This window comes from Haliotis rufescens, unplaced genomic scaffold (assembly GCF_023055435.1).
Source record: "Haliotis rufescens isolate VD_foot unplaced genomic scaffold, xgHalRufe1.0.p SCAF_10, whole genome shotgun sequence".
Taxonomy (NCBI): domain Eukaryota; kingdom Metazoa; phylum Mollusca; class Gastropoda; order Lepetellida; family Haliotidae; genus Haliotis; species Haliotis rufescens.
The window spans coordinates 36572147-36594293 of NW_025963780.1; the positions used below are offsets into that span (position 1 = coordinate 36572147).

General features: G+C 41.7%; 2 protein-coding genes across 5 annotated transcripts; one reads left to right on the forward strand and one right to left on the reverse strand.

Moving 5' to 3' along the window:
- Positions 1 to 799: 799 nt before the first annotated feature.
- LOC124131061 lies at positions 800 to 13556 on the forward strand. Of its 2 annotated transcripts, none has more exons than XM_046494143.2 (10): positions 800 to 873; positions 1601 to 1812; positions 3125 to 3249; positions 3615 to 3914; positions 4392 to 4414; positions 5828 to 5932; positions 6234 to 6319; positions 8419 to 8557; positions 11497 to 11730; positions 13280 to 13556. In XM_046494143.2, exons 2-10 carry the CDS (start codon positions 1622 to 1624, stop codon positions 13373 to 13375), a joined length of 1299 nt encoding a protein of 432 aa, XP_046350099.2. In that variant the 5' UTR covers positions 800 to 873; positions 1601 to 1621; the 3' UTR covers positions 13376 to 13556. The 2 variants fall into 2 exon arrangements, with proteins under 2 accessions (XP_046350099.2, XP_046350100.2); XM_046494144.2 differs by lacking the exon at positions 800 to 873 and adding an exon at positions 880 to 1004.
- Positions 13557 to 16931: 3375 nt separating this feature from the next.
- On the reverse strand, positions 16932 to 21697 carry LOC124131153. Of its 3 annotated transcripts, none has more exons than XM_046494252.2 (4): positions 21606 to 21697; positions 20511 to 20857; positions 19079 to 19199; positions 16932 to 17170 (listed from the first exon to the last, which is right to left on the reverse strand). In XM_046494252.2, exons 2-4 carry the CDS (start codon positions 20855 to 20857, stop codon positions 17030 to 17032), a joined length of 609 nt encoding a protein of 202 aa, XP_046350208.2. In that variant the 5' UTR covers positions 21606 to 21697; the 3' UTR covers positions 16932 to 17029. The 3 variants fall into 3 exon arrangements, with proteins under 3 accessions (XP_046350208.2, XP_046350207.2, XP_046350209.2); XM_046494251.2 differs by lacking the exon at positions 21606 to 21697 and adding an exon at positions 21068 to 21290 and having other exon boundaries at positions 20511 to 20872; XM_046494253.2 differs by lacking the exon at positions 21606 to 21697 and adding an exon at positions 21068 to 21255 and having other exon boundaries at positions 16932 to 17168; positions 19080 to 19199.
- Positions 21698 to 22147: the final 450 nt, after the last annotated feature.

The window sequence follows — 22147 nt, forward strand, 5'->3', positions numbered from 1 at the left end:
ATCAACCAAGTCAGCGAGCCTGACCACCCGATCCCGTTAGTCGCCTTTTACGACTAGCATAGTCACCTTTTACGGCAAGCATGGGTTGCTGAAGACCTATTCTACCCCGGAATCTTTATGGGTCGGTAGAGATGGAATATTGCTGACCGCGGCGATAAACAACATTCACTCCATGAATTTGAGTATCCGTAAGGCATTTTTGTGAGGCATTTGCCATTAACATTTCAGACATTTATACAGCATGTGGAAGCTGACTTCATTCACATGCAGATGTTTGCAAACGTGCATCACCATTTATTATACATATGTACTAATTATTCACATTTACGACGCATAATGTTTTTTTAAGTTTGTGGTGGCACACTAACGGTGCGCAATCCACCCGACCAGTGTTTTCCACATTATTATGTTACCATCGAGTACATTTCGTGAGGAACTCAATATTGTTTGCATTTGTGGATTGATTACGTTTTTATTCAGAGGTCAAGAGACCAACCACTGTGAAATTATATCCTTTGATTAAATAATATACCCAGATATGCTTTTACACAACACCGCCAATGTTCAAAGTTCGATAACGTGTCCGTGATACGTATACAGATGCACTCAAATAATCTCGAAATATAAAATACGGAGTAACTCTGTAATGTACGATCACAAGGATTGGGACGCCTTCGAAAAGGAATAGTTATTTGCTTGAAATTTGATGGTATTTTACGAATGCTTCTTGAGCTTATTGCGCAAATGAGCTCCAGTTTAATGTTACATTAGACAGTAACCCAGTCTGTTCTTCTAGTCCAGAGTTATGTGCCCTTAGGTCAAGGAGCGTAAAATGGCGGTTTAGAAGTGGAGACGTTTTGTGAGCGTTCAGCGGTATGTAACATACCAGCGTTAGGAATATGACAGTGACATACTTTTCAATTGTTATACAAGAACTAATTCGACACCCTCCCACGTGGGCATGTACCAAGTTATCTGGTCAACGTCAAAGTTTCCTTTCGCTGGTAAACAAATCTTAGTTTTGGGGGCTGATAGTGTACTAGTATCGCAGCACTGATATGGCCACTCACGATCGTTTTACCTTCGAAATATACCCTGGGTATAACGTTATATATCGAAAACGAGGCCAAGTGAGTAGGTCATCAGATTGTTCACCGTTCTTTTTTTGTATTGCCCTGCATTTCGTTGAAATATTTCATTTATTAAAGTTTATCAGTATGCCATAAAAACAAACTAAATCTGGGAACAGCTCGATAAGCTATATCGTTTTGTCCCGAGGGTACATTTTGTGAAGCGATCGAGAGTAACCGGGTACCCTATCAGCACCAGTTTTAAAGTGGAGACCTGATCTCATAATATAAATGTTGGTAAAAACTACCATTTGTGTTTTTAACAGTCAGCGATAGAAACTATCATTTTTAGTCCACTAGTCTTTATAATGATAACATTAATAAAACAAACCCCTTAAAAATGGCAAATCTCTACTAGTCCTTATGATACCTTAACAGTTGAGCAGTTTGACAAGGACTACAGGACTAGTGCCAATTTCTAACACTGATAGGTCCATTGATCAATTCTTTAACTATTCATTCCTGTTAAGATAATGACATGAACGTAGCTGATGAATGCTGTTGCTGTCGTCGCCCTCCGCGTCACCCTGGTGTTGATGGTGTCACGTGATGTCCAGTCAGCCACGCCCTGTCCCCGGTCCTGCATAACAGACGTCCAGGTGCTGTCCTGTCGCCGACTGACCACCCGGGATCTTCAAGTTGTAGGGTCCTGTGTGGAGGATCTGCCATTAACAGCAGTTGTGTACGTATATCCACAATGCAATATGAGGGCGACCTGTGTATAAAGTCTGGACCAGACAATCCAGGGATTTATATTGTGAGCACTGATCCACGCTTTGAACGTATGATGACACCAATCAACCAAGTCACTAAGCCTGCCCATGCAGTTTTATGGCCTGTACAACCAGCATATGTTGCTGGGAACAATACTAACCAGAGTCTCCATGGGTCAGGAGTGAGTGAGTATGGTTTTACGCCGCTTTTAGCAATATTCCAGCAATATCACGGCGGGGGACACCAGAAATGGGCTTCACACATTGTACCCATGTCGGGAATCGAACCCGGGTCTTCGGCGTGACGAGCGAACGCTTCAACCACTAGGCTACCCGACCGCCCCCCATGGGTCAGGAGCATTTGTAACAGTGAAGTGACTAGAGTAATTGTTGGTAAAGGTCACAGTCAGCAATAGGCCAGGTATCTCATGTCTCCATATAGATAATAAGTCTGGACCAGGCAAACCAGTCACTGAAGGCTTGAGCAAGGATACAGGCCATCAGAACACACTAACAATCAACCAAGTCCTGACCCCCTTCAGTCATCTGAACAAGACATTCGGTTCCTAAACAACATGGATTTCAAGTGATTTCGGTAGACTGCAGGATTTGCAAAGCATGTATACCGCCAACTGGGCATCGACGGATATTTGGCAAATTCTTTCAGGTTTTTAATCAAGGTGCTCACGTGATTTTATGCACTTCGCGGGGTAAGACCCGTTTTATTACAATATAGATCTTGATTATTGAGCAGAGCTCTGTACTGGGGGCCATCATATTGTTTGAAGTAAATGAAAGTGATAGGAGAGGGAATCTGATTGGTCAATGGGAGGAACATAGAGGGGACATAACTCGTAATAGCCATTGGTGGCGCTACCATCGAGCCTGGAAATCCCAGTCTTGTTCGGCAAGGGTGGAAACTGGAAATTTATAGTCAGTTAACGCCCTTGCCCAGGGAAGATGCGCATACAAGGCGCATACAAGCACGGGACACTTGGGACCCATCCTCCAAAAGCCAGTTTGGGAAATCGTTGTACTGGTGTAGGGAATAGAATCCTGGCCGTCGGGGGTTACCAGCAAGGGCTTTAACCACAAGCCTAGACCACCGCCCCTGCCTTTTTATTGTGTCAATCAGTTAAAGGGTGACAATGTAAATAATTGTTTGATCCACTGGACTAACGCATTGGCACATTTTAGTTCCAACATTTAGGCATAGCTTCAGGAAACAAATTCCGTGTTTTTTTGTAATTTGCATTTTAGATAAAAGGTTTTCTATTCCAGGGATTTGACATACAACAAAATCGCCTGTTCTTGTGAATTCCTGAAATTGTCAAAGAAACTGCTACAATCAAAGATTATCTTGTTTGATTCTACGAAATGCTCCTCAAAAGTTATCAAAGGCTGCTGTGAGTATTCTGTGTAAAACTCATGCACTCAGAGAATTCAACTAATGTTCGATATGAGTTATGAATTTATTTGTCAGGAGTGGTGGAGTGGTGGAGCCGTCATATAGCAGGAATATTGCTGAATGTGGCGTTAAACAACCAGCCAACCAACCAACCTTAATAATACCAGAAGTTGTGAAACATATGTACTTAACCAAGGGACTGTGGTATGGAATGTAACGACCATCGGTAATATTCATACCATCTTTCTTTTCCATGAATGAAATGCACATCTTGGTGAATATATATTACAAATAAATTAAGCCACTAAATGTGCAGCAACACATAGTGGTAGGAGGAGATGTGAATGTTACCTTTGTTTTCAGACACTGGTCAGTATAACAGGGCACAGCTTGTCAGGAACAGCGGCAGTTACTTCCACGTAGTGGGGGCAGTGTTCAACATAGGATCAACCGGATGGCGTCGAAGATTTGACCGTCATTATATCAAACTGAGGAACATTTTAACCAGAATTGTTGACTCCGGTACTCGTCACTTCTATCTGGTCAGGCTTATTAGAATTATACGTAACACAGAATGGAGAATGGACAGTAAAGCTTTGAAAGAGGAGCGAAGTCCTGATAGAAATGATGCTCCGAAACGTACCAATGCCACCTCAATAATTGGTAGGTAGTCATTTTCTTCAGTAATTTTTATTCAGTAAATTAATTCCTTTCGATAAAGTAAGATGATGTTTTTATATGCTAATAGACTGATGATGCAAACAGATAGTATACATCATACTCATAGTTCCCAAATGAAAGGTTAAAGGTCAGGGCGGGTGTTTGCACCGTTTTAGAGTGTTTCTTTTCAAACACAAAATGTCCTCAATATTATAGTTAGTTTACCTTTAGGCCCGGCTCATATTGGAGACAAGCTCTCCTCGTTTCTTCTGTGGCCAGAATGGACCGTTTAGCCGAGTAAACTTTGTATTTAAATGTAATGGGGAATAATCATTAGCAATTGGTTTTTATGTGCAGAGCTCATAAACATTACCTTACCTCCCGGACCTTGATAGAGGGATGACAGTATATTATCGATACAATGAGTAGGAGAGCGCCTCCTAAACCACAATATATTTGAGTATTTATGCTTCCTTACAGAGATAAACAAGTACGTCTTTCAGGTAAGTACCACTGTATGTTATGGACTGATTCTTGTAATTGTTTCCAACTATGGGGAGGGGGATTCAGAGGGAACCAGGTGAGGGTCATAAAAAATATGACAGTCTCAAGGGAAGGGTCATAAAACATATTACATAATACACATAATATTTTGGAAGGGTCATGTAAAATAGACATTTTATAATGAGTGCATTTTGTCTTTTCGGGGAGGGTCAGGAAAAAACATGTACAGGTGTGTAATCCGAACATATGACAAGCATTAGGGAAGGGTCACTTTTCACAGTACAATTAGTGCTGCATTGTGCTTCAAAACCTCTGACCCTCCAACCCCTAATAAATGACCAGTCCCCTATCTGCTTTGCGAAGATGCTTTTGATGGAATCAGTAATACAGGTCGTAATTGTTCGGACAACCCCTATTAACAATTTCGAGGTTACATGATGAGAAAACACATTTCGACTGTCAATGTTCTGATCTGTTAAGCAACGCTCGGATTGGTCGATGAAATGTTGTTCTGACGTGACCCGTAATGGGATGTCCTCAGATCTAGGGGAAAGTTCACTGAAAGACATTTTGTATTCAGCTGAAATTTTCTATCAAAGTTTCAACATCAAGGGTCTGGTCAATGTTATAGTATACGATGATAGGAATTTACTAAATATAGAAGATGATACCCGATGTTGTCCTATACTATGACATACAGTTTTATAGGGAGTGTTCACACTTCCTTACTCACTGGCGCTTACTTGAGTGGATTGCTTAGCCTGGCTTGGTGAGTGAGTGGGTGAGTGAGTTGGGTTTTAACGCCGCTTTCAACAGTTTTCCAGTTATATCACGGCGTGTCAGCTTAATGTGGGAGGAAAGCCCGAAGTGATGCAGGTCCTAGACGTTTACCACTTGTGAAACCCACGAGCACCGGTATGGTGCTGACAAACCAAGAAACAATCTGGGTAAACCGGGATTCGAACCCACAATCATAGGTTTCTGGCGTTGCCAAGGGGCGCAACTCTGCACAGCGAATTGCGGCACCTTAGACGACTGGGCCACCCATGCTCCCCGACTTGGTTGGTAGCGTCGCGTTGTACCACAACGAAGTGGATCATTGCTCATGATACTGATTTTCTGATTGTCTGAGCCACACTCGATTGTATACAGGCCGCCGTCCTTTGGCAGATGTATTGCTGGAGGGCAGCACCGGAAGAGAAGAACACCTGGTGTCGTCACTGATTTTCAGTGAGCCATTAAAAAAAATAATCATCACTATTTTGCCTTTACGTCCGATGGAATCTGTTTGGCAGATAATCGAATGTGCTCTGTTGTTGACGTTTTGAATTCAATTTGAATTAAAAGTGATTTATTTTCATTAATCATTCAAGGAATGTTAAAATCAATCAATCTTGTATCCGCGGCATCAGAATGTAAGTCGAGAAGAGGCAGAACCAAGAATGGTCAATTTCGTCATCTTCAGCAGCATCATCGGCGCCACCGTCCTTGGCACCCTCGTCGGTCTCATCTGCAAGGTAGGTTAGTAAACCACTGTCACCGTGGGAGTCCCGGCTGGAAAGCCATCCGTTCTTGCCTTAAGAGGCGACTAAATGGAAGGGATGGTCTCTCTGTGGCTTTGTTGATTTCCTGTTTTTGTGCTCCGACGACGTGGACCCTTGCTCATAATATCGACCACTGGTACATATTCTGTTATTTACAAGGCGCCTTGATATAGCTGGAATATTGATGACTCAGCCGTGAACATATTTCCCATTCATTCACCCAGAATGTCTTCGTTATTACAGAGTATAAGAATAAACTTACCTTGGTTTCCAGTTGGACTCAGACCGACGCACCATGCTCAAGACCCGTCCTATGGGTTACGTTGACCCCCAACTACAGACCCGGATCTGGAGCTGGCAGTGAGTAGTTCACCCATATCCTACTCCATGTCGCCGTAATATCGCGATACACTATACACGAAACCTATATTGTCATTTACCCCACCCTGTGCTCTAGTAGTGGGTGAGTATAGTTTTGCGCCGCTTTTAGTAATATTCCCGCATATCACAGCGTTGGACACCAGAAAATGGCTTTACACGTTGTACCCATATGAGAATCAAACCCGGGTCTTCTTCGTGAAACTTTAACCTCTAGGCTACCCGGCCGCTCCGTGCTCAACATCACGCTCCCGTTCCACAAAGCGACGGCACCCTATGACGATCTTAACTCCCATACTTAATCGCATAGCTTTGTGGAATAGGACAGGACCCTGGTGGTCAGACTGTGTGACCTGGTTGATAGTGTGTATTCCCTTGCCTGGTGGTTAAACTGTGTGACCTGGTTGATAGTGTGTATTCCCTTGCCTGGTGGTCAAACTGTGTGACCTGGCTGATAGTGTGTATTCCCTTGCCTGGTGGTCAAACTGTGTGACCTGGTTGATAGTGTGTATTCCTCTGCCTGGTGGTCAAACTGTGTGACCTGGTTGAAAGTGTGTATTCCCTTGCCTGGTTGTCAAACTGTGTGACCTGGTTGATAGCCCCTTGTCTTGAATATTACGGCGTAAAACGCCATTCAATCAAGTTAATTACATAAGACATATTAAAAATAAATAATAAATCAATTCATCAGGTATTTGAGAGTTTTTAAATATGAACTGTCACAAACCAACGGATATTTCCCAGTTTACTGGCAGTGTTCCAGACGCCTGACACAGGGTAGAATATGTCCCAAGCATCCCATTGTTGGTGGTAAGGGGTAACTGAATTGGGAACGATGTGGTCTCCGAGTTAGAATTGGTCCCCGGGACCCTGTGCTGGTCCAAAGGGGGACTTGATGGAAAGGGTGGTCAGGCTCGGGGACTTGGTTGCGGGCGTGTGATTTCTCATTACATCAGTCACTGGATTGTCTGGTCCCGACGCCATCATTTACATCGTGAGGCTCGTATATCTGGAATATTGCGGTGTTCATTGACCTTAATACACGGATCGTTTTGTATGGATAAGAGTACCGTTCACATAAAGAAGATCTGGGTAAAAATTGGTCTTCAGCAACCCATGTTTGTCGTAAGAGGCGGCTAACGGGATCAGGTGGTCAGGCTCACTGGCTTGGTTGATGCATGTCATCATATCCAAACTGTCTGGATCGATGCTTACGATGTCAATCACTGGATTGTCTGGCCCAGAGTCGATTATTTACAGACGCCTCTATAAATCTGGAAAATTGCTGATTTTGTGGAACAGGGGTCAGTACAGACACCATGAACGAGTATTTGTGGTCAGCGTATCTCCTCATCCGTTGACCGCCTCCGTGGTCTAGTGGTAGAGCGTCCGCCCGGAGAGCGGAAGGTCCGGGGTTCGATCCCCGGCCGCGTCATACCAAAAGACGTTAAAAGATGGTACTTGTTGTTACCATGTCTGGCGCTCGGCATTAAGGGGCTAAAACAAGGACTGGTCGGCTCTGAGTCAGTATACTGTGTCTGAGTGGGGTATTCATGTTAAACTGCGGCATGGTATCTCAGTGAGCTAGCACTATAAATCGGCATCAGTCCGGACTAGTACAAGCAGCCACACAAACACACACACGTACATGCACGTCGCTATATAAGTGCAATAATCTTGGACGCGACGTTAAACCCCATTTCACCTCACCTCCTCATCCGTTCGTCGTGTAATATCAAGTTTTTATGTGTCACTGCTGGGGTCCGCACGGATCGACCGGTTAGAAAAGTCTGTCAATGTGATCTGTAGAATTTGCAGCGCACGTCTCAATCTCCTACTGGTTACAGATCCTAAAATATTTTCAATATATCCATACCAATCTCTTTCACAATAACTTACCTTCAAATACCTACACGTTTATTCGTCGAAAGTGACAGTGAATAAGGATTCCACATCGAAAAACAAACCCTTGTGGTCGCCGTTGTCCAAAATCCGTACGTAAGTTTTGTTTTGAGGGGATGCAGTAACCGTGGCTACATCAACGAGTAACATCAGCTTGAGTTGTTTAACTCTTTTTGCAGTAATTTTCTCAAAAAGCTGCAGTTGTACAAGCGTGAGAAGGCTGAAGAGGCATCTCGCGTAAACGGCAATCCTCAGGTGACAGGACGTCTATTTGTCAAGCAGTCCAAGGTCGAACCCAAAGGGGAAATTCAAGTGCAGGTATGTTTCAGCACGTCGAAAAGCCATACTACTGTGTTATATAACATGTGGGTGCACCTCTCGCCCATTTTATTGAATTAAATACGGTAAACATCAGTCGACTCTATATCGTAATGTAATACATAGATAGTCGATCTGTGTCACATGATTGAACGCGAGACTATAATATATCACGTGTAGATCACATTTGTACGGAAGCCTTTTAGGGCCATTTGTTTTTTTATTTTCTTTCGATACTATCTTGAAATTTCAAGATACTAAGTTGAAATTTCAAGATACTAAGTTGAAATTTCAAGATACTATCTTGAAATTTCAACTTCTGTATCTTATCTTGAAATTTCAACTTAGTATCTTGAAATTTCCAGATACTATCGAAAAAAACAATAAAAACAAATGGCCCTAAAAGGCTTCCGTACATTTGCCTGTACTTCTCGTAAATTTGGGGGCATGGGTAGCCCAGTCGACGAAGGCGCTGCAATTCGTTGTGCGGAGTTGCGTCCCTTTGGCACACCAGAAACATATGATCGTGAGTTCGTTTACACCTTTGAACCGTATTCCAATTATATCACGGCGTGTCAGCTTAATTAGGGAGGAAGCCAAGAGTGATACTGGTATCAGATGTTTATCCATTTGGGGAAACCCTCGAGCATGGGTATAGTGCTGACATCCTAGAAACATAATCGGGACGGACAGGGATTCGAAGTTTTCTGGCGCGCTCAAGGGACGCAACTCTGGGCCATCCGTGCCCTTAAAACTGTCTGAGATAAAACTGCCGGTCACAGCGTCAATTCTTGATGAGCCAGCCTCACAGGTAGACCCCGGTGATCAGGTGCCCATGTTGCGGGTAGATACAGGCATGCTGTACTGTATACACGAGTTATAATGCCTCAGTACAGTTTATATCAATGTACATTAATGAATAAAAATACTTGCTAAACTCGTTGTACATAACACAAGCAATACATTTTTAACCATGAGTTCTTCACGATCATGTCAGGATGCACAGAACCACCACCCGTTTGTCACGCTACATTAAATGTAAAACATTTTGCTTTTTATCAACTACGAGGTAGGCGGATTCGGGACATTAGGATCAGATCAAGCGTCACCACACACATCCAGTTCGCGTAAATTCAATACAATTGTATTCGGTAAACTACGTCATATTTTACAGATCAATGTTAATGATCAAGTACAGGGACTTTGACTGAACTCACTGACAAGGAACAGATATGTATTCAATAAAAATGTTTGCAGAAGAAAACACCCTTAATATATTATGAAGTTTCTACTAGGTTTGTTCGTTGTGTATCACCCCAATCAACAAAAATCAATATTACAAATTTGAGTCATTTAAGAATATTAATGAAATTCTGTTTCTTTGAACTTTATCATCCGAATCTCCCTTCATACAATAGATACATCGAACTAAGATGCAATTATAGATAGAGGTAGCGATGCCAACATAACATGCCAGGAATTTATCGTTAATATAATTGCTATGGAGACTTGTCATGTGTGAATATTTTTTTCACCTTCCTCATTGTCGAATCGCATCGATACGTCACCATTGTCCTATTATCTGCATGTTGGTAACATGATCACAGCCTTCGAAATTCACGCTAGTCCGCTAGCCCGAGACGAGTAAATTATGCTAAGGACAAGTAAAAATCCAATGATAGTCCTCATTGACTAATAGCATTTAAGGTCTATAAATTCTGTACAGTTGTCAATGCTTCAAGTTTGCTGCAAAACAGAACTGAATAAAACTGAAGCAAATATAAACATAGGAAACAGTTGTGTCTCGTTCACGCAGGACTAGACACATACTCCGAGGACTAGTGAAATAAGACCTCAGGACTAAGTCTTGAAAGTCGAATTTCTAAGGCTGTGATACCATTCCGCATGTGCAATTGGATCAGATGACAAGTATAGCTGAGTGTGAGATGTGGGGAAAAATGTCCATTGTATTTCCGTCGTCCATTCATAGTCTAAAACAGAATTGTGGTATTTGCAACACAAGAGGCTACATTGCCGAACTTAGTGCTTCATCTACAAATCACCGTTGAGCGCTTTAAGTTCATGAACTTGCTCCAGTTTTTTGTGTGCTTTTTTTCACCGGCATCATGTCAGTTGAGCCTGGTGGACATTCATGAAACCCTCGACTTCGTGTCTAGCCTAGGATGCATGTTGACCAGTTCCTGTCTTGTACACTTGTGGAGACGGCTGATGCTCTTGAATGCCATCTATGTTGTCTACGTTTTCATACCCAGCAGTATATATTCATCAGCAGAATATATTGTGACTTCATGTCACAGAGACGTAGCCCCAGTGTGCGGTTTTAAACTTGTCCTAACCATACTTTTAGAGATCCAGCAGCTCACCTCTCTTGTGATAAATAAATTTGACTTCTTTTACATAGCGCCGTGTGTGTGTGTGTTAGTTCGTTAGTTAGTTAGTGTGTGTTAGTGTTAGTGTTAGTGTGTGTGTGTGTGTGTATGTAAGTGTTAGTGTGTGTGTGTGTTAGTGTGTGTGCGTGTGCGTGTGCGTGTGCGTGTGCGTGTGTGTACAAGTCAAGACTAATGCCGTTTTTTTTAGTTCCAGCCCACTGAGATACATAGCCGCAGTTTTACATGAGTACCCCACTCAGATACAGTATGCTGATTTCCAGGCAACCAGTTCTTGTTTTATCCTCAGGTAGAAAGCAGCAAGTATCATCTTTTAACGTATTTTGATATGATGCGGCCGGGATCGAACTACCCACCTTCCTTCTGCAGAAACTCTATCCACTACACCACTGAGGCCATTGCGTTGCCTTTCAACAATTCTACCCTAAGTTTTGTTGTGATAGATTGAGTCTTCATGAAATTATTTTCCAGTTCTGAACATTTTGTGATATTGCGGGAATATTGCTGAAAGTTGTTACATGTGTTATTCAGGAGAATGGTCCGGCTGCAGCAGTTACCTCCCTTACAAAGATGGTTGCACAACAACCGTTTCAGTCCTTCAGTCACACACAGCTTGACGGGTCGTCACGTGCTCTGTTACATGGAAGTAGATCAAGCTTAGGTTCCCAAAGATTTGAACCCAAGGGACTCAGCTCTCGGGAACCAAGTTCTGATGCGCTGTGTGGCCAGGCTTCTCGCTCTAAACAATCAGTCGGTGCAATGGAGGTGATTATAAGGTCATTTACGACCTCACTGTACAACATCACAATACAACTTGAATACATTATCACTGTACAACTTGAATACATTATCACTGTACAACTTGAATACATTATCACTGTACAACTTGAATACATTATCACTATACAACTTGAATACATTATCACTATACAACTTGAATACATTATCACTATACAACTTGAATACATTATCAGTGTACAACTTGAATACATTATCAGTGTACAACTTGAATACATTATCAGTGTACAACTTGAATACATTATCACTGTACAACTTGAATACATTATCACTATACAACTTGAATACATTATCACTATACAACTTGAATACATTATCACTATACAACTTGAATACATTATCACTATACAACTTGAATACATTATCACTGTACAACTTGAATACATTATCACTATACAACTTGAATACATTATCACTGTACAACTTGAATACATTATCACTGTACAACTTGAATACATTATCAGTGTACAACTTGAATACATTATCACTGTACAACTTGAATACATTATCACTATACAACTTGAATACATTATCACTATACAACTTGAATACATTATCACTGTACAACTTGAATACATTATCACTATACAACTTGAATACATTATCACTATACAACTTGAATACATTATCACTGTACAACTTGAATACATTATCACTATACAACTTGAATACATTATCACTATACAACTTGAATACATTATCACTGTACAACTTGAATACATTATCACTGTACAACTTGAATACATTATCACTATACAACTTGAATACATTATCAGTATACAACTTGAATACATTATCACTACAACATCTCAATACAATATGACTTTAACACATCACTATACAGCGTCAATACAACACACGACAACGTCACAATGCAATATCACTTTAACACATTACTATAAAACACTATATAACGTCAATTCAACATCATTGACTTGGTTGATCATGCATGTCATCGTATCCCAGTTGCGTGGATCGATGCCCATGATGTAAGTCACTGGATTGTCTGGTCCAGAGCCGCCTCCGTGGTCTTGTGGTAGAGCGTCCGCCCGCAGAGCGGGAGGTCCGGGGTTCGATCCCCGGCCGCGTCATACCCAAAGACGTTAAAAGATGGTACTTGTTGTTACCATGTCTGGCGCTCGACATTAAGGGGCTAAAACAAGGACTGGTCGGCTCGGAGTCAGTATACTGTGTCTGAGTGGGGTATTCATGTTAAACTGCGCCATGGTATCTCAGTGAGCTAGCACTATAAATCGGCATCAGTCCGGACTAGTACAAGCAGCCACAGACACACACGTGCATGCACGTCGCTATATAAGTGCAATAATCTTGGACGCGACGTTAAACCCAATTTCACCTCACCTCACCTCTGGTCCAGACTCGATTATTTACAGACCGCCGTCATGTAGCTGGAATGTTGCTGAATGTGGCGTTAAACAACAACCAAACAAACACAACGGTACATGTCCAATAATCTATTACCTTGATTGATACTGACAAGAACCTTGTTTTTCAGGAACTTGAAATTCCAATTATTGCTCAAAGTAGTCCGTCAACCGGCGGAGGAAATAGCGATGAAAGCATCCCGGCTTCAGTTGAGGACAACACATAATATCGACGAATATCCGAATCCTGGACGTCTCACAGTAAACGTGATTTCATATTCCCGTGAGAGTAGTAGACTCGCAACGTCCCTGATAACCTTTACCGAGGATTAGTTTTCCTGATCGTGTGGTAATAAAATATGTTGATAATGACATGAATTACAGATATAAAGTCAGGGGCAAACAAGATGTACCAAGTTTGTTTTATATGTGAATGAAAGAACCGTAGAAGTCTGGGGTATTAAATGAATTAATCTTTCCAACCACACAACCTCGACATGCTGGAAATGTTGTACATTTATGCCGAAAAGAAGCAGATATATTGATATTCAAAGATAAGATATTTGTCTTAGATACTCATCAGCTGTTGTGTGTTATGCGAATTACTCTCTGTTTTTTAAAAGTTTTAAATCAAATTATATTTAAAGAAATAAAACCATGCAGAAGTATGCTTTAAGTGCTGACTAAGCGCCATTTTGGGGATATAATATCAACTGAAAATCAAACATTATGAAATCCCCTGAGAGGTATAGTTTATAACAAACTCAGTTTATAACAAACCTAAGACTATGTCTAGCGTAGGGTATATGCAACCTACACATCTTCACTGTCATGCTAGAAATCCTACTAGTCCTCATGATACCTTAACTATTGGCCAGTTTGGCAAGGACTACAGGGCTAGTGCCAATTTCTAACGCTGCAAGCATAGTCGCCTTTTACGACAAGCATGGGTTGCTGAAGACCTATTCTAACTCGGATCTTCACGTCGTTGAGGGAAGTGGGCGCCCCCTGTTCGTTACTGTAGGGCCTAGGTGGCCCAGGTGAAGTTTTAACAGAATTCTATTGTAGAAATATATCCTCGGGTGTAAAAACATGAAGGAGTGAGTATATGAGAGTGCTTTAACGCCGCTTTGAACAGCATTTTAGTTATATCACAGGCGTGTCAGCTTGACCTGGGAGGAAAACCCGAATTGAACCTTGTGTCTCTAGTTGTTAAAAAAAGGCTTCAAATATATCTGGTAGCTGTCTTGAGTTTTATCAAAATGTTTATTCCATTTGTTTTACGAATTTGGTGTAGTTTCTTTGGACAAAAACTTGAGAACCCTTTTGAAATCCAAGTTTGAAATGTTTTCAACTTTTGAATAAGATAAAGATTTCAAAATAAAATATTTCTTGATAGCTTATATAACTTCAAAGTACAGTGAAAAGGAAGTCTCAATGCCTACCCTTAATCTAAAATCAGCTAAGGGTAGGTAATCTCCTGTTTATTAAGAAAAGCCATGATTTGACTTACACCTTTGTCAAACCAGTGGGAATGAAAGAAAGTAATATTAGGATTATAGAATATTGGGTCAGTAATAAATTCACCAAAGCTCAAAGGATATACTTTGAAAGAAAATTTACTGAATGACTCTGAACAGTCTTTCTAAAAGCTATTTTTCAATCTTTCCAGTTTTTTCCCTGAAAATCAGATCTCATGTAAAGAAAAAAAAAACTTTCCTGAGACGAGAAGAAAGGATTTGTCCATGTATTGTCAAGATTCATAGCTGCCAATTTTCTAATCCACGTCAATTTCAGGGACTGAACAAAATTAGCAATATCAGTCCTTTATGAAGAGAATATTAGAAGAAGTGGGAATCTCGCCGGAAAGTGCGTAGTAAATTAATCAGCGGGGAAAACCATGGTACATTAACTCAGTGAAATTGGTGTAGCAGCACTGACATCATGCATATTTCATCCCCCAGTTCACAAGAACATCCAACCTGCGAATAACCATTGCAATGATTACAGTGTCCAACATTGTGAGCTCAGTAATATGAATTCTTCAATTTAACGCTCGTCGTGACCTTGTCCTTCCCGTTGAGTCACAGCGTCGGGCTCAATCTACGTACACTCGGCGCGTCTTTGTGAATCCCCCTTTGTCTCCCCCGATGTGTTGTGGAACAATAAACATTTACTTCAGTGGTGAGCACAGTGATTTCTCCACTGTGAAGTTATAGGGGGCGGTGGGGTAGCCAACTTGTAAAAGCGTTCGCTTGTTACCAGAAGACCCGGGTTCGATTCCCCACATGGATAAAACGCGTAAAGCCCATTTTTCGTGATATTGCTGGAATATTGCTAAAAGCGGCGTAAAACTATACTCACTCACTCTGAAGTTATAAAGTGTGGGAACGGGATCTACTGACAACAACAATGTTATATCGGTGCACTACGGAAGCGTAGTAGGGCCACGGTGAAATATCGTTTTGTCTAAGTATCTCGTACGTAGGACTTACTATCTCGTACGTAGGACTTACTATCTCCTACGTAGGACTTACTTTCTCGTACGTAGGACTTACTGTGTCCTACGTAGGACTTACTATCTTCTACGTAGGACTTACTATCTCCTACGTAGGACCTAGTGTGGCCTTGAATTACTATCTCCTACGTAGGACTTAGTATGGACTAGAATAACTATCTCCTACGTAGGACTTAATATCTCCTACGTAGGACTTACTATCTCCTACGTAGGACTTTCTGTCTCTTACGTAGGACTTACTATCTCCTATGTAGGACCTAGTGTGGCCTGGAATTACTAGCTCCTACGTAGGACTTAGTATGGACTAGAATAACTATCTCCTACGTAGGACTTACTATCTCCTACGTAGGACCTAGTATGGCCGAGAATTACTATCTCCTACGTGGGACTTAGTATGGACTAGAATAACTATATCCTACGTAGGACTTAATATCTCCTACGTAGGACTTATTATCTCCTACGTAGGAGATATTAAGTCCTACGTAGGAGATACTAAGTCCTACGTAGGAGATACTAGTGAGTGAGTGAGTGAGTTGGGTTTAACGCCGCTTTTATCAGTATTCCAGTTATATCGCGGCGAGTCAGCTTAATGTGGGAGGAAAGCCCGAACTGATGCAGGTCTCAGACGTTTACCACTTCGGTGAAACCCACGAGCACGGGTATGGTGCTGACAAACCTAGAAACATAATCGGGGCGAACCGGGATTCGAACCCACAATCATAGGTTTTTAGATGCAAGACACATGTAACATAAAATATTATTTCTGAGGGATTCTTTGACGAAGAACTTGAAATCATACGCGCATTCTGATTGGTTTGTCGTATTTTCGCACATAACATTCATCGATAGGGGGACGAGTCTTCTTGCAGGTTACGGAAAGGGGCGAGTGGTGACGAATGGAGTCGCTATTCGGCTTGTCCCGGAATAACACGAGTTGGTCACGAATGAGGAGATACTTAGACAAAAGAAAAAATCACCGTGGCCCTACTACGCTTCCGTGGTGCACTTGCGGTGTTGGTGACTGTGTGGGTTTGCTTGTACTCGTCCGGACTAATGCCTGTTTCATAGTGCTTGCCCACTGAGATATCATGCCGCAGTGTAACATGAATACCCCACTCAGACAGAGTATACTGGATGCCAGCTATGGCGGACTTCATTAACTCACTCACTCAATCACAATATCCACAATCAATTTTATCAAACGCTGCGTTGTATGACATGAAGGCAATTTAGATGATTTCTGGAAAATTAAAAATGTGAAAGTATAAAGTTCAAGTGACATTTATTAATTTTTTCAAGTTACAAAAGATACAAACGAATGGTAAATAATGGATTTGATTTCGTCTCAGAAGGCGTCTGTCTTTCAGCTGCTCTTGCAGGAACAGTAGCCCGGGACGTAGAACCAGTCAAACTCCGGGGGGAATAGGGGTCCGCTGAGTGGGTACACCAGCAGGCAGATTGCGATGTTCTCCAGCCGGCACTTTCCGAGGCAGTTCCCAGGCCTAGTGTGACGGGGAAAACACATAATGTATTTCTACATATAAATTGTCATCGCCAGAGAATAACCAGTCGGCTTATTATCCACGGAAACAGATTCCATTGGGCGTATAAAATAAATAAACACACGCACGCACGCACGCACGCACGCACGCACGCACGCACACACAAAATAGTCCTGATATGTGTGCTTGTCAAAACAAGATCTTTCGCCGCTCAACGTCTCTTTAGGGAATGACTTCGTTAAAGTTTTCAGTACACCTTTTTTCACAAGCGCAACTATCGGGACTTTGTTATTGTATACTTAATGCTCATACACCTGAAGAAATCACTTCTATAGTTTACAGCTATAAATGTATATTTATATTTGTATTTGAGCCTGATCACCCGATCCTTTAAGTCAGCTCTTACGACCAACATAGGGGACCTATTCTAACCCTGAAGACCCAAGGCGACACGTTTTCAGTACCCATCAACCCCTCGTGTCCATATATGGTCATCCGTGAACATCCGGTTTAGAATCGATCTTCAGCAACCCATGCTTGTCGTAAGAGGCGACTAACGGAATATGGTGGTCAGGCTCGCTGACTTGGATGATGCATGTCATAGTATTCCTATTGCGTAAATACGAGGGCTGGCTGAAAAGTTCTAAGCCTAAGTGGGATATCTCAATCGGATTGACACAAACTTTTGCCACCAACAAGTACAATCATTTAATGAATCATAGACATAAGAACTGCAACTGTAGTGTTATTATTGTCTTTGTACCAGACCATCTTGTGAACCTACCCATTGAAATCACCAGAAATGGACAAAACTGGCTATAGGGCAGTCATCAAGTACCTCTAACTGAAAGGGCTAACTCCAACACAGATACATGCTGACATGGTCTCCACTTTAGGGGATAATGTCCCTTCCTTCTCCACTGTAAAGAAGTGGGCTGCGGAATTCAAGCGTGGCAGAGAGAGCCTTGACGATGACCCGCGTCCAGGAAGGCCTTCAAAAGCAACCATTCCGGAAAACATTACCCGGATCGTGACATGGCGATGGCTGATCGACGATTGACCACTCGACGTATTGCCAGTGTTGTGGGCATCTCTCATGAGAGGGTTGAGCACATCATCAACGAGTTGGGAATGACAAAAGTTTCTGCAAGATGGGTGCCAAAGCTCTTGACAGCGGATCAGATTCCTGACATCCCCTGACAATTTATGTCGTTTTGAAGCAGATCCCGATGATTTTTTGGCCCGATTTGTAACCATGGATGAAACCTGGATTCATCACTTTCAACCAGAAACCAAAATTCAGTCTAAACAATGGGGAATGCTCACTAAAAGAGTCCTGTTCCACCAAGACAATGCTCCTGTTCACAAATCGGTGGTTGCCATGTCAACGATCCATGATTGTGGCTTCGAACTCATTGACCATCCCACTTCATCACCCGATTTGGCCCCGTCAGACTTCCACCTGTTTCCTAAAATGAAAAAGGAACTAGCCGGTCGCCATATTCCTTGTAATTATGACGTCATTTCCGCTGTGAATGACTTTTTTAGGGTGGCTTAAGAAAATCTCTTCTTGACCGTCATCAAGGCCTTGCAGCATCGCTGGCAAAAGTGTGTAAATCTGGAAGGGGACTATGTGGAGAAATAAATGAAAACCATCGACTTGGTACGGGTCTTTCACAGTTAGGCTTAGAACTTTTCAGCCAGCCCTCGTAGCTCATAATATCAATCACTGGATTGTCTGGTCCAGATTCGATTATTTACAGTTAGTGAGTTAAAATATATGGCATTATTTGAGCCATATAGCGATACATGGAATATTGCTGAGTGCGGCGTTAAACAACAAAAAAACAAAATCAGTTGGATGGTGTGTGTAAATGAGTAAGTGAACGCTGGTTTCTGCTGACTACTCACCCACATCGAGCGTTGGGGTACCACTGAAACCTTGGGGGGGCGGCGAGGGGCAGGTGCATGATGGTTCTCCACTGTCCCCTTGTATTCTTCTTAGTCTTCTTCTTATCATAATACATCACACTAAAAGACAAGGGTGGGTACATAAGTGATTAGGGTTTAATGCTGCATTTAGAAATGTACGTCTCACAACGTATATACCAAGGTGAAGGAATCGGATATGCAGTTGTGTAACTGATAATAAACTATACATCTACGAGAATGAAATAGTAAAGTATTTGTACAAGTAACACTTGTCCCCAACTTGATTAAAAGTGATGCAGGTCTCAGACGTTTACCACTTCGGTGAAACCCACGAGCACGGGTATGGTTGTAAGACGGAGAAATCATTATGTTAACTTAATTATCTTCAGTTGTAAGACGGAGAAATCATTATGTTAACTTAAATATCTTCAGTTGTAAGACGGAGAAATCATTATGTTAACTTAATTATCTTCAGTTGTAATACGGAGAAATCATAATGTTAACTTAATAATCTTCAGTTGTAAGACGGAGAAATCATTATGTTAACTTAATTATCTTCAGTTGTAAGACGGAGAAATCATAATGTTAACTTAATAATCTTCAGTTGTAAGACGGAGAAATCATTATGTTAACTTAATAATCTTCAGTTGTAAGACGGAGAAATCATTATGTTAACTTAATTATCTTCAGTTGTAAGACAGAGAAATCATTATGTTAACTTAATTATCTTCAATTGTAATACGGAGAAATCATTATGTTAACTTAATAATCTTCAGTTGTAAGACGGAGAAATCATTATGTTAACTTAATTATCTTCAGTTGTAATACGGAGAAATCATTATGTTAACTTAATTATCTTCAGTTGTAAGACAGAGAAATCATTATGTTAACTTAATAATCTTCAGTTGTAAGACGGAGAAATCATTATGTTAACTTAATTATCTTCAGTTGTAAGACGGAGAAATCATTATGTTAACTTAATAATCTTCAGTTGTAATCAACATTAACAATAGATGGTACGGTCTTACGGTATATATTTGAGTTGACAGATATAAGAGTGAGTGAGTTGGGTTTAACGCCGCTTTTAACATTATTCCATTTATATCACGGCATGTCAGCTTAATGTGGAAGGAAAGCCCGAAGAGATGCAGGTCTCAGGCGTTAACCGCCACGGTGAAACCCACGAGCACGGGTATGGTGCTGACAAACCTAGAAACATAATCGGGGCGAACCGGGATTGACACCCACAATCATAGGTTTCTGGTGTGCCCAAGGGACGCAACTCTGCACAGCGAATCGCGGCGCCTTAGACGACTGGGCCACACGTGCCCCCGACAGATATAAGAACTCAAACAAGGCCCTTTCGTTTATCTGACATAAAAGTGACGAATAGTGTATTGGATAACGTACGTCGGACAACACTGGTCGTAGTCGTGCCCCATAGAGTCAGACCATCTGTTCGACAGCAACGCAGGCGCCTTCCGTTGTGAGACAACACCCCATTCAGATTTGTGCTCTTCCCGCCATGTCTGCTCCTGTCTCTCAATCTGCTCCTTGGTGTGGAAGAGTTTGCCATAGAACCTACTGATCAGCTTGTCGTAGTCGGCAGATGAGTTCCAAGTGGTACAAGGCTCATCCAGCTTGACGTCAGCTCCGTCAAGAGTAGGTGCGTTCGCTGTCGTAGAAGTATCCTGGGAGTGGACACATGTCGCTATGGCAACAAGGAGGAAGCTTGTGTATGTACACATTGTCGTCATCTGGAAATCATAACCCTCAAGCAGAGGAAACTCTTTAAGTGACAACTAGTTTGGTCAAGGAGGGTGCTCTCACAAAACGAACAAGATTTTCCAATATAATCTCAGCTGCTACAGGCTAGTGTCATCAACAACAGAGTACACAACAATAGGTGTGTTTTAACCTACACGTAAATGTTGCCTGAACTTTGTCTAGAATAGCTAAGATCTTACCTAGTACCTGGGCCTCGAACCATATACTTCGTCCCCACGTATTCAAGAAACAAAATAAGTGGATAAGCTTGTTTGTTGAAGAGACATACGTTTTACAATGTGTCTGTCAGTTTCTATCACAACAATCCACTCACGGCAAAGTAAACAAACAGGAAGCGGATTGATACCAGGATTAGCCGCAGGCAAATACTTATCTGAGTACACAACCCTTTGGTATTCTGAATATGTGAAAGTGCGACCATGCATGGCTGTAACACAAACGTTCAAATGCTCTCTCTGTCTCTCATCCCCCACTCCTTTCTCTCCTCACTCTCTCCTCTCTCTCACTCATTCTCTCGCCCTCACTCTCTCTATCTCACTCTCTCTCTCTATTTCTCTTTCTCTCTCACTCTCTCTCTCTATTTCTCTTTCTGTCTTAAGCTCAGCTCTCTCCCTCATTACCCCTCTATCCATCTCTACAGCAAATGTACACACAGTAGTATTATCGATTACGGGTAAATCTAACAAGTTACGGATGTGGTATCATGTATAAGCTTACCTTCTCCGATCAGAAGTCAACTTATCGACTGAAACAAACAGTGATAAAACCGCGTTATATATATATGGCACTGTATAGTAACAAACAAACAAAACTGTGCATCTAACAACACATTGTCTTCCAACAACACAAATAACTATGTATACAATTGTAGTACCACACGACTGACAGAGAATAGGTAAGCGAAAAAACAAGAATCGATTTAAAGACAGAAATAATTGATGTAGGTTCATCATCATACACCACGAGGGACAGGCCTACATAGGGGATTCCCCTTTTGCAAGCCTATCGACATTCCGATTGGCCCATCCTGTAGCCGCTCCAGTCGTACACAAAGGTTCACTTATCCCCATGTGTGTGTGTGAGGTCAGGTGATGCGTGAGCTGACGTACTTGAGCATATGCACCCTGTAACTTAACGCTGTTTTCTGACAAAAATATGGCTCAAGTACTGTCGGGAATGCTAAAAAAGTGTTTTTTGCCCGTTAAAAAAGGATAGAATTTTTTACTGACTGCTGCAATTGAAATATCGAATAACTACCG

What these genes read in the sequence shown, in the direction of transcription:
- LOC124131061 (XM_046494143.2), top strand. Translation starts at nt 1,622, where the DNA reads ATGAATGCTGTTGCTGTCGTCGCCCTCCGCGTCACCCTGGTGTTGATG. An exon ending in AAAAGTTATCAAAGGCTGCT is followed by an intron (nt 3,250 to 3,614) that starts GTGAGTATTCTG and finishes CTTTGTTTTCAG; the next exon opens with ACACTGGTCAGTATAACAGG. An exon ending in TCGTCGGTCTCATCTGCAAG is followed by an intron (nt 5,933 to 6,233) that starts GTAGGTTAGTAA and finishes CTTGGTTTCCAG; the next exon opens with TTGGACTCAGACCGACGCAC.
- LOC124131153 (XM_046494252.2), bottom strand. Translation starts at nt 20,857, where the DNA reads ATGACGACAATGTGTACATACACAAGCTTCCTCCTTGTTGCCATAGCG. An exon ending in TACGACCAGTGTTGTCCGAC is followed by an intron (nt 19,200 to 20,510) that starts GTACGTTATCCA and finishes CTTGTCTTTTAG; the next exon opens with TGTGATGTATTATGATAAGA. An exon ending in ACCCCAACGCTCGATGTGGG is followed by an intron (nt 17,171 to 19,078) that starts TGAGTAGTCAGC and finishes CCCCGTCACACT; the next exon opens with AGGCCTGGGAACTGCCTCGG.